This window comes from Episyrphus balteatus, chromosome 3 (genome assembly GCF_945859705.1).
Source record: "Episyrphus balteatus chromosome 3, idEpiBalt1.1, whole genome shotgun sequence".
NCBI classification, from domain to species: Eukaryota; Metazoa; Arthropoda; class Insecta; order Diptera; family Syrphidae; genus Episyrphus; species Episyrphus balteatus.
This window is the reverse complement of record NC_079136.1, coordinates 56676170-56688926: the sequence shown is the minus strand read 5'-3', so window position 1 is coordinate 56688926 and position 12757 is coordinate 56676170. Positions and strand designations below refer to the sequence as shown.

Sequence of the window (12757 nt, the reverse complement as noted above, 5' to 3'; positions counted from 1 at the left end):
AACTTAAGATCACTCATATTGGAAGCAAATTACAGAAGTTAAAGGCTCAATTTGATCAGATTCTTATCAATACACGAATGATACGAGTAAACCGTCTCTTGTCGTATACACCTTCATTTTATATCAGTTTGATTCACTTTTAATAGAAGTTTTTTTGTTTTTATTTATCATTTTGATATTAATGTTTGTGTGCGGTACTGTGTTCATTTTGATAAAAATAAATGGTAATTTCAAGCGAAACAATTCAGTTGAGGTTTTCGTTTCTACCATTCTATAAGTTCAGTGATCTAATAACTATTGTTCTCGGAAATAATATTGTCAAAAATCTAAAATTTTCCAAAGTTCTTTTTGAATTCAAAAACAAAGTTAAATAAATACCTACTGACATGTCTAACGATCCGATTGAATTTTTGGATAGTGTTTTGCAAGCCGAGGAGCTTCGTTGGCGCATGGAAGAATATGGACATGATAAGACAAAGTATTCTATTTCACGATCTGGGAGATATAAATCGATAAATAAGAAACGTGATGCATTGAAGCCCGATCTTTATAAAGGCTCTGATGTGGATAAGGTGAGAATGGGAATAAAGAATGTATGCCTGATGGGGCACCAGGAAAAAGTTCCTTGTTTTTAAAGAATATAACGCATTCGTTTAGCATAGTGAATCTAATTGTGTAGTTAGTGAATCCTAGTACATCATACTTGTGAAGCCAGTCGTGAAGTGAATCCATACAATATATTTTGGTCACCCGTGAACATTCCTGTGAAAAAAGGGAGAGTTTTGCTTCACGACGTGAAGTAGTTCACGTGCAAAATGTAAGAGAATCTTTTTCACACGATGAATCTCCTCTTATTACACTCTCTACACATATATTTTTTCGAACAAATTAATTTGAAAATTGAAGAAAAAAATGGCCTTGAAACTTGAATGCTTTCCAGACGGAAAGTATACATTTTATCTTTATTAACGGTACCTGTCATAGAACGGTTTTTTTGATTTAAGAATATCTCGATCAAGACCACCCCGATTTCAATGAAAATTTTTATACAAAAGCGTTCAGGTGAAGGTAATATTAAAATTTTAGAAAGTTTTCAAAAAACTCATTTTTGGATTTTTAAAAAAAATTTCAAATTTTTTTTTTGAAAAATCAATTTTTTGAAAACGGGTTTATGAAAAATTTTGAAACTTCCTTTTTATACTTAAATAAATTATTTCTTCAAAATGGCATACCAACTTTTTTTTGAAAAATGTAAGAAAATTTTTATATATAAAAAATTATTTTTTTAAAAAACGGCCCTAACGATTTTCGAAAATTTTTGTCTAAAAATTCCTTTTTATACAAGAAGTAAACATGCATACTTGAATTTTTGTGAAAGGTCATTTAAAACGGTATTTAATTAATTATAAAAACAGATTTTATTTTTTTTAATTTCTTGAAAATATGAAATTTTAAATTTTCTTAATTTTCTTGAATAAAAAGCTTTAACATTAGAGTAACTTTAAGCATAAGAACAAGTACGTGCGACCCCAGTCGTGCATTTTATTTCTCATTGTGAGCGTGCTCATGAGCTAATTGCACTTGAATGAATGTCAAATGTTCACTACTTGAGATGTCCTCTTATTCAATTCACCCGAAATAGTTATGTACATGTACTAACATTTAAGACGAACAAGGAAACAAATTGCACCAAATTTTGCCTTAAGTTTTGCTTTTTTTTAAGTTCAATCAATTATTCATGCAAAAAAGTCTAGAGTTGTTAAATCACATGATTAAGGCGACCCCGCACATCGACCAAAGCATTGCATCAATGGCAAGTTAGCGAAATTCCCAACATAAAATTAGTTTCATATTTTTCAATTTTGTGATATTTTTGTGTTAAAATTAGAAATGGATGTATTGGAGAAGCAAAGGCTAAAAAAATGGCAGTATTTCGGACCAGGGTTGCCCCTTTATAGATTATGAAACATTTTGGGCAAGGACAAGTGAAATGTCTCTGGCAATTTTTATTTCAAAATTATGAGTTATATCAAGGAGTTATAGCCTGTTTTCACTAGGGCCCAAATGAGATAATTTAGCAAATGAGGTCAGTTCAGATTTAAAATTTAATTTTTTTGTATAGAATTTGACATACGAAATGAGATAAATTGCGTTATTATCTCATTTGGGCTCTAGTGAAAACAGGCTATTAGAAATAAGCTCTCCTGGCTATTCAAAAACGATTATCTTAGTTTTGCAGTTGTAGCCGTCCCGTTGAAAAATATATTCCAAGTCAATTTGTGAGAAAATTTTTCACTACACTCAAACCATGAAAATTTGTACCCTACTTTTTTGTGTCCCAAAATCAAAATCTTAATAGTTGTTTTCTAAAACAATGTGACCAAATTTAGTTGATTTAAAATTCAATCAAGAATTTTACCCGAGTTGTGCACGACTCCATTTAACAAAAATCACAAACGAATTTTGAGTTTTGATAAGTTCGATTAACTTTTTTTTTATATTTAAACATGATCTTTTTTATTATTATCTGGAATATTGCTTGTTTTTTATTAACTTTAGTCAGTTTTTTTTTTTTATTAATTTTTATTACTTAAGACAACTGTGTTCAAAGAGCACCCAAAACCTACCCAAAAAGTTGGCATAAGCACTGCTCCGAGATTTAGGGGGCCATATGTAAAACTTCAGCTGAACATGAAAGTCAATGAATTGTGAACAAACGTTTAATTCATTACTTAAAATATATTTTCACAACTTAACTAAAAGGGTTACTGTGGCGTATGTGGAACTTTTTTTGCTATAGGAAATTCTTGTTGGTTAATGCAAAGTGTTCAGTTTTTAAGTAATGAATTAGGCAAGTTGATATTTTTTGACAATTGCCTAACATTTGAATTGTATAATTCGCCATGCGAAGTCATACTGCTGCACTAGATCTAATTTTTAATTTTCTGCGTGTGACGTTGGAAAGTCACACCCGTTACATCTTACAATTGACCACTACTGGCATGTTTTAAATTTGAATAAGTCTTCGTTTGTTTCTAAAACGAAAATTAAAACACAAAAGAGTAAAGTTAAAAATTATAACCTTTGAACAACAACAACATTTTGAAGGTGCTACCTCCAAGTGTTTATGGCTAGAGTTACAACCGTTTCACGGATGGGAATCCGATCATCATTCCACTTGTCTGTCGTGTGTGGTGCGTAGTCTAGTAAATTTTGTTCGAGTATTGAACCTAGACCAAGTCGGATTGGTATCCGTTAAACGGTTGTAACTTTAGTAATTGTAATTTGTTCGAGTATTGAACCTAGACCAAGTCGGATTGGTATCCGTTAAACGGTTGTAACTTTAGCCAAAAACACCTGGTGGTAGCACCATCAAAATGATGTTGTTGTTCAAAGATAATAATGGAATTGACGGAAAACAGCAGTCTGACTGCAAGTATGGAAACATTCGAAAATTGAAAATTAGTTAAAATGTTTACCCAGCTTCTTATACAGGGTGTCCCACAGTCACCGCCCCAAATGAAAACCATGGATTCCTGAGGTCGTTTTAAGTCGAGCATTGATTAGTATTAATTTGTTTCGCTTAAAATTAGAGTCCAGTTTATTTTCTTACAAAAAACTATTTTTTTTTTTCATAAAAAAGAATACTGAAAGTAATTTAAAAAATAAACAAAATCAGTGAATTACAAAAAAAAAATTTATGAATTAAAACTTTTTCTGAGGTTAATCTATTTGTTCTTTCCTTAACACAATAGTCTGAGCTATTTTTTAATTAATTTAATTTATTTTTTAACTAGTTTAAATTAATTTTGTTAAAAAAAATCTTTCGAATCAGACGTAGTTTGGCTAAGATAAAGCCAGTTATAGGATAAGAGAGCAAAAATCATAAAAACCCTCATAACTCGAAAACGAGAAAATTACCTCTTAAGTTTTTCGACTGAAAATGACATCAGGAATCTTTCATTTAGGACGGTGACTGTGACACACCCTGTATAGCCTAAAGTTAACAAACATGTAGTCTAGTCTATAAAAGAAACATCAATGTCCTTGAAATCATTGCTGTCTGTAAAAATTGTTTGCTAACCCTTGGTTTTATTTTTGTGCCAACAATAGCCGGCTAATCTTTTATTTTTTGAACTCTAAGCTGCAATAACACTCGAAAAATCCATTTGAAAACTGGCTTAACAAATGAATGGTGTTATCTTTAAGTTATCGGTTGTCATTTCTAACCACGTACCACATAGTTTAGTAAAAAAAAAATCAATGTGAATGTAGTTCATATTCATTCATCAATCAAATAATAATACAGTAGGCAGCTAAGTAGAATTTAGTATTGTTTGAAACAATGATATGTAATCTTTTGCAGATAATCTGTTGAAGTGTTTTAACGATCAATAATAATAAATTAGATATATATGTGCATACCTAAGCTTCAGCGCAAGTTCTTTAAGAAGGATCTATTTCCTGTGATAAGAAACCATTGGTTTAGCATCTTTTTTGTTCTGTGTTCTTTTTCTGCTAGCATTCATTATTCATTAAATAAGTTTCAGACTTTAAGTTGTCTGAAAACATTTTATTAGAAGTTTATTACATTTGATAGGAAATTTATCAATAATTGGATATTATTGTTAAATAAAAATTTATAGTTGTATTCTAATTTTTTTGCTCGAAAAGTGGATCAGTCAGTCTTTTTGAAATTCGTATATGCTATTAAAATATACGTATGTATGTATATTTGCAATATAAAACTTTGAAATAAAATTATTATTTTTTTATTTCTTACAATCGTTTATAATATCATTGCACTTGGTAATAAACTAATAAAATTGTTATCTACTTCTGTTGTTCGTACGATAGTAGATTTATTTCGGTTCAGATAAGATGAACAAGACGATCGGAACTGCGTCTAAATTTGTTAAAACAAAAATGATAAAAAATGAAAAGTAGAAAACTATCTGCTATCGCTAAAAGACTATTTTATGAAAATTATTTATAACGACCCATGACGTTTTCATTGCCTACAAAACGACCGCAATGAAGAGTGGAAAAATCAGTCTACAACAAATGATAGTAAAATAAATAGCATACATTTATTATTTGCATAACTTTTTTTTCCTTCTTATAACCAATGTGGCGGTTTTTCTTCTTTTCCTAATTAAAAAAAAAATGTTTCTCCTAACATGTTCTTCTTTTTCTTTTCCAATTTTCGTTTGTTACAAATCAAAATTAACTCAAAGTTTATATTTATATCAAGATCGTCTTCTCAATGTAGCCAAACATAAAATGCGATATTGCTGTACTTTTTTTTACGATGTTGGCCAAGCTTTTCAAAACTTTATTGAAAAATGAAGAATCTAAAAAAAATTAATTTTGATGATCAGTCGTTGAGTGGAGTAAGTCAGTAGGTTTATTCGTTGTTCTCCGCTCCAGGGCTATCTGAGCAATACATACATATGTATAAATTTCACATATAGTACGCTTCAGTTATCCTGTAAATAAGACAAATTTAAAGTGAAATAAGTTGACCTTTGGTGACCATCCACTGATTGTTAATTTACATAATAGTTGTGCAGACGAAATTGTGGAACCTTTTGTTGGCAATATCACATCCATTTTTCAACAAAGCACATCGTTTTGGGCTCACTTTAACGCATAAAACTAAGACTTCACTGAGTAATTAGAAACGCGAAAGAAAAATCAAGAACAACGTACTAAATAATATTTAAACTCCTTATTTATATTCTAAAACGGTCAATACTTGGTTGGGAATCATCATTGCTTTATTACTGCCCACATCGGTTTTGCATAGACTCAATCAAATCTTGACATCTCTTCACAGGAACCAAAAATCAAGCTTCTTTAACTTTTTCGAACTATGTTCAAATTTGTCAAATCCCATACAAATTTTTGAAATGTCTGTTTTTAATTGAATGGGGTGTGAATAAATTGGAGCTAAGAGTAAGTTTGTGTGACCCCGTGCATTTTATTTTGTATTACAATTTTACTAATATTTTGTTTAAAAAAAAAATGTAAAAAAAAAAACATTTAACACTCTTACTTTTAATGAAAATAACCAAAAAAAATACCTTGAAAGTTTTTTTTTTAGATACAAATACATATAAAAATAGTTTTTTTTAATTCGCTTTTAGCTTTAAAATTGTTTAAGTAGGTATATAAAAAAATAATACATATATTATTTATTTTTTCTTTGTAGAAATCTCCTCGGCCTTCTGGATCAAAAGACAGTAGTTCTCCATATCAAACACAACAGACATCTCAACAGCAACAACAAAGAAGTCGTGAAAAAGAACCAAAATATACCAAATTTTATGAAACAAATCTATAACTTAGCATTTGTTGTTTCTTACTTACTCAATAAACAACTTTCCATTGATCTTATTATAAAACCAAAAAAAAAAATAAATAGTTACAATTAAGGATTAATTTTACTACATAGTTGTAAGTTTTTTTTTTTTTTGTAAATTATACAAATTGATAAGCAATAAATGGCGTCTCTGTGATGTGTTTTTGTGATCTGGATGTACATAAAACTTTGTATATAAAAAAAAAATTAATATTGATTACAAATGAAAAATACTAGAAGTAAGATAATTCCTTTGCTATCAATGTGTTAATTGTTAAACACTTCAAATAGGGTTAAATGTGATTTTATAACTTAGTATAAAGTGGAAGGGCTTAAGTCAAAGAAAGAGAAAGAAAAAAAAACAAAATTTTAAATCTATTAATTTCTTGTTTTGAAGTTTGTCAATATTTTTAATTAGTAGGTATATTCTTTATAATATCACACACTTACATAAGTCGTACTCAATATCATATAAAATGTTAATAAAAAAGTAAAATGCAGTTACTACAAATTTATGAGTTTCTTCTTTCAATATAACTGACGTCAAGTAGGCAGAATGGAGCACGGCACATGGGACATGTGCACTTTTTTTCCAGCCAAACATCTCGATCGAATTCATTTTGCCTTGCAGCAAACCACCTGGCCAAGCAGTCTACACACCACATTGGCCGACAATAGCAATTTGTGCAACGATTCTGTTCAGGAATCAGTTCGCCATCGGCTGTTTCATCTAAGCATTGTTTATGTATTTTGATATTCGGTTCAGCAATCATGCAGGCAAAGCATTTGTCAGTTACTTGATCGGCTGCATAGACTGGATTCAATGAGACTTGATTTTTGAATACCTCAATAAAACGGTCTATTATGTTGCGATGAAATTGAATATTGGAGGGAATTATAATTGGACGGCTAATACGATCTTCCAGAGTTCGGAATTCAAGTGCATTGATGCGTATTTGAAAATCTTCAACACCCACACGACCGGGACGTACGTTAATGCTGATTATTTGCAAGGCATCTGAGGTATCTTGGGCAATATTGTATGTTTCACTCTAGAACAAAAATAACACATTAGAACAAAAATTGATAAATGTTTTGATGAGATTATAATTACACTTACTTTGTCAACACTGAGAGTTGTATCGCTCTGGTGAGCGAAGTAAACATTGTAGGGCGTAGTTTTAATAATCCAGTTTTCAGTAGCAACTACCGAAGAAATTGAATTTATTTTCATTTTGAAGACATCTTGCCTGAAAAAGAAATAGTTTAGTTACATATATACTTGAACAAGACGAGAAGATAAAATAGTTTATCTGACGATAGTTTTTAGTTACATAAATTAAAAAGCTTGCACATACTTGTACTGCTCTGTTCTAGTTTTCCTTCATTACACAGACCTAATATATATTTATTTTATAGACTTTGCATTAAATATAATCAAAACAAAAGTTAGGTTTGGTTAGTTTGGGAGGGATGTGAATAACACTGAGATGTCCATTGTTATCCCCTTATCTAAAAATTGTTGCATAGATGCTCCTAAACATTTGGTAGACTGGATCATTTACAAACCCTACTGTATTTTCAATGAATTTCCTTATTTGGCAATTTAGTGGCTCTAATGGTTTATAAATCTTTTTACATCCTTAAGTGTAGCAAACACTAGGGGTATTCATGAAACCGCGTAAACATGGTAAACAATTTTATGTGTTAAAGTTTACCACCTGAATCTAGTAAAAGTGGAAAACTTTTGATGTTTAATTTTGAATTATAAAATAAATTAGAATGACTGCAAGAGGTGTAAATATTACCTATATATTTACAAATTTCAGTTTCTAGCCCCAGGTTAGGTTAGGTTGTAGTGGTTGTCAGGCAAAGTACCCGACACACTTAACCCCTTATGGATCCACTAGCCGAACCACTCGGAGCTTCTTATGAATAAGGATAGACTTTTAACATCCTTGTAGATAGATTCTCCTAGATGGAGCTTTTTAGTCCCAAATATTCTTCAAATAAATCACCGTCGACCACATTTACCCATTATGATTTTAGGGGCGTTCATGAAACGTATTTGGTAAACTTTTCCATTTTTCGATGTAGTAAAGTTTGCACTGTTTCATGAATACCCCTACTATTTAGTTTCTTTCTTCATTTTAAAACCGCCTTGGACTTTTTCATATCACTGCCTTAAACTTAAATAGCAGTCTGGCTGTTCACGAAATATGTTATCACCGAGGAGTTTAGTTTTTCTGTCTCTTTTTCAATAGCATAGATCTAAGAGGATTGCAGAACAGTTCAGCTCCCATTCTTGTTTCCATTTTTGAGCCATCAGTGTAAAAGGGTATACCCTCTGTTCACCGATAAGCGAGTTGGGATCCCATTCCTGTCTTTCGGGTTTTTTTTTATTGAAAGCTACTAAGGGTGAAATGTAGTCAGTAGTCGCCCCTAGTCCGAAAACTATGTCGTATCTTTGCATGATAGGTACTCATGAGTCATAACCGTGTGTGCTGTACTTCCAAAAGCCGAATTCTTTTGAACTCGTCCATTTGTCATTTCTAATTCTGCTTGTGTGTAAACCTTTGTGACCCTGTTATTCCTATACAGGCTTATTGAAAGAAAAGTTCTCATGATTTTCTTCGTTTTTTTTTTTTCATAACATAGAATAAATGCCGAATAATATGGAAATGGAGGCAAGTGATTTCTAGTGTGACTCCGGTGTAAGATCTAAATTCTTTGAAGTATGTATATTTGAAAACTGCCATATAATTTTGAATTGCGATTTTTAAAGTAGATGCAAGGTTTGTAAAGTACATGTCGATGCGAACATAGTAACTTCAGTCATTAAGAAGAATGAGATACCTATAAGTTTCAGCCTAACTAACCTTGGTCTGAGAAATAAATGGTAAATGGAAAACAATAATGTTATCATTCTTCCTGTTTTTTTTTTTTTATAGTGTTTTATAAAAAAATTTGTTTTAGTTTTTTAATTTTTGCTTTATGAGGTAAGTACTATATTAACTTCCCATAAACATGGTAAAATTGTCTTTTTCGAGCTCAATGCAAAGGGTACTTTTGCTAACAAAGTTTCTGATGAAAGAATGGCATTTCCAAATTCAGACTTTTTGGAGTCAATCACCGATTTAAAGTGAATTCTTTAAAATGCGTTTATTTTTTTTAGTGCATTTTTTCATTTTTTGTCCATTTATGGTAAATTTTGAATGGTATAATTGTATAATTATAATTTTATGTTTTCATATTTGGTAATTTTTGGTTTCCCGTGACCAATTCAGTTCTTCACAGATTTTTTTAACAGACACACCGAAATTATGACTTGCAACAGAAGATGCACTAATTTCAATGTTAAGTTCCGCCGTTTTGCCCAATTTTCTACAAATCAGGGCCATAACAAATCTGTCAGTTTTATACGTGCTTGAAACACGTAAAACGCATTACTTTACCTTACCAACGTTGAAAAAGAACGTTTGTCAAAATATTTTTTACCCTCAAAAATTAATTCTTTTTATACAAAAAATGCAGCCTCAAAGCATAATACCAACCAGCGTTACCACTTGCAGAAAAAAAGTCGAAGTATGTAGATTTGAAGAAAAAATGGAAGTAAATTGAGAAAAATCGAAGTAGATTTCAAAATATTCTTTTTTTTTATACAAATCTATATAAAAAAAAATAATTCTATTAAATGTAGGTATTTAAGTTAAATAATTTAATTAGCAAAAACAACTAAAACCAAAAATTTTAATTCTTTCAAACCCCATATTTTCGGTACAAACACATTTCTATAAATTATTTTATAACAATTTTTAGTCAAATATTTGGTTTTCTGAAAAAAGGAGTAGATTTGGCTCATATTTTGATCATTTGAAGTACATAGATTGGAACAGATATTTTAAAATGAAGTAGATTTCGATATTTTTGTGATGGTGCGAAGTAGGAAGTAGATTTATTTTTTTTTTTGAAAAAAAGAAGTAGATCTACTTCAATTGAAGTAAAGTGGTATCACTGATACCAACTATATTACTAACATTGACCATCTTGAGATTCACCATAATATACTTAATAAATAACCGGCAATTTCCTTATTTTATGTTTAACCGTTACAGATTATTCTCATCATGTTCATTTTGTCAAAATACTTTTTCCGACTGTTGTAGGTAGATACGTTATATATGTACATTGGCTGAATACAGACTTACAGTTAATTGTTTTCGCACTTTTAAGGTATAATTGCTTTTCAAAGCCTATCTATAGGCATATTCTAATCGCAGCTTATTGACGTCGCAATTCAAAAACAAATATTTTATACACTTAATCCAAACATATGGAAGTTTAATTATTAAAAATTTATATTTTTGATATTTATAACAAATATGTACCTACAGGAAGTTAAATACTCTAGTCTTACCTTCTATATTCGTTATTAATATCGCTAGCAAGTGTCGCATAACTATTTGGTGTGTTTGAGAATTTTCTCAATGTCCGACTGATTGGATGTTTTTCCCAATTATTCTGCATCCAATAAACAATCAATCCGGGTACAAACAACACAGCAATAACACTAAATCGCTGTGCTACTTTCCATGTAATGCATTTTAATGCCCAAGGTCCATCCACTGTAATGCTACCATCTGAATCTATAATTGCCTCCTGTTCGGCAATGGCAAATTTTAGTTGATGAATAAGAAAATATAATGCTGGAAGGCAACTGTGTATGACTAAATTCAAAGAGGTTCGCTTCTGGTGATAGCGAATAAACTCGACGTCCTTGGAACCGAGAAATTTTGAAAAACAATTCTCGACTGTCAGGCCAAGGGAAATGAACTCTTCTGGCGGATAAGCAATGCAAAAGCAGAGTAGGATGTAGAAGAAATTAAAAATTAATTCAGCTTCTTCCATATTGCGATGTTAAATTGCACCAGAAAGTAAATTTAATAAATTAATAAAAAACAAAACGCATAAATAGCCAACGAAAGCAATTTTTGATAAAAGAATTTCTTGGTGTTTATTTTCGGTGATCTGAGTGACAGATGGCAGTTTTTTTTTTGTTATTTGTTGAATGTCAAAAATTGTGACAAAGTGGGACGTGGATTGTATTTATCTGTGGAATTCATCCCAAAAACAGTAGGATAAAAGGATTTTAAAATTGGCGAAATATCAGTTTCTAGAGTATAACAGTCGGGACAGCACAGTATAACAAAAATCTCGGACTGATTTATCGAATCCAACCTCGGAGAGAAAATAAAGTACGAACCACCTTTTTTCTAGTACACAATCGACTCCCTCGAAGTCGATCTTTCACGGGATACTAACATTTATTTTATTTGAAAAAGTAAAATAAATAAATTTTACTTTTTGCGTATAGCCCGTTTTTACTAGATCCCAAATGAGATAATTTCGCAAATTATTTCATTTCAAATGTCAAATCGTTTTTATTTGAAACTTGAACTAACCTTATTTGCGAAATTATCTCATTTGGGCTGAAAACAGGCTATTAATATGATTTGAACTTGAAATCTTCTGCACACTGATCGAGCACGCTGCCACTGGCCAAATTCGAAATGAAGTTTCGGAGAGTTAGTTTCCTTGCGAGTATAGTTTTACCTTTTAGCCTGTTTTCACAAGACCCCAAATGAGATAATTTCAACAAATAGTTCAGTTTAATTTAAAAAAAATTTCCTATACGATGTTAAATAATTGAAAACTCTCCAAATACTTTTTCTCCTTTTAAAGAATTTCACTAGTCTAACTGCGTATTGTGAAACGAAAAGCATAACAAAGTTTTCGTTTAAGAATTCGTTGCGCTGTTTTTGTATGAAATGAAATATTCTCGAGTTCGCAAAGTTTCAAAGCAATATGCGCACAGTAACGGTACCTGTCAAATACCAATTTTGGAAAAGTTTAATTTTCTCAAAAATGGCTCCTACGATTTTGATAAAAAAAAATTCGAGTATTAAGGCTTGGCCACACCGGAGGGTATGCGGTAGAGGTACGGGTAGCGGTAACGATATTTGTATGAAAAAAATTCCACATCTGAACGTTGATATGTCAGTTTGGAATTTTTTTCATACAAGTACCGTTACCTCTACCCGTACCGCTACCGCATACCCTCCGGTGTGGCCAAGCCTTTAGTTCTTGGACAAGCTCTATCTTTTCATGAAAAAAAGTTTTCTTTTTCATAAACCTCCCATAAAACCGTTTTTTTTTTTAATCTGATTTTCTCCCAAACGATTTGCTTATTTAAACGAATTTTTTTGAACAAAAAAAACATTTATAATTTTTATGTAAATCAAAAATTTAATTTAAAAAAAAAAATGTTTGGCTTTTAAAACACTGAATTTTTTTTTTTTAAATCTAATTTTTTAATTTTTTTTTGAAAAAAAA

At 30.7% G+C, this 12757-nt stretch overlaps 2 protein-coding genes across 2 annotated transcripts; one reads left to right on the top strand and one right to left on the bottom strand.

Moving 5' to 3' along the window:
• Positions 1–222: 222 nt before the first annotated feature.
• LOC129915477 (uncharacterized) lies at positions 223–6879 on the top strand. Its single transcript, XM_055995028.1, has 2 exons — positions 223–572; positions 6215–6879. The coding sequence occupies exons 1-2, from the start codon at positions 387–389 to the stop codon at positions 6344–6346; spliced, it is 318 nt and encodes a 105-aa protein (XP_055851003.1). The 5' UTR covers positions 223–386; the 3' UTR covers positions 6347–6879.
• LOC129915476 (E3 ubiquitin-protein ligase TM129) lies at positions 6732–11413 on the bottom strand. The gene is made up of 3 exons (XM_055995027.1): positions 10782–11413; positions 7485–7614; positions 6732–7416 (listed from the first exon to the last, which is right to left on the bottom strand). The coding sequence occupies exons 1-3, from the start codon at positions 11270–11272 to the stop codon at positions 6877–6879; spliced, it is 1161 nt and encodes a 386-aa protein (XP_055851002.1). The 5' UTR covers positions 11273–11413; the 3' UTR covers positions 6732–6876.
• Positions 11414–12757: the final 1344 nt, after the last annotated feature.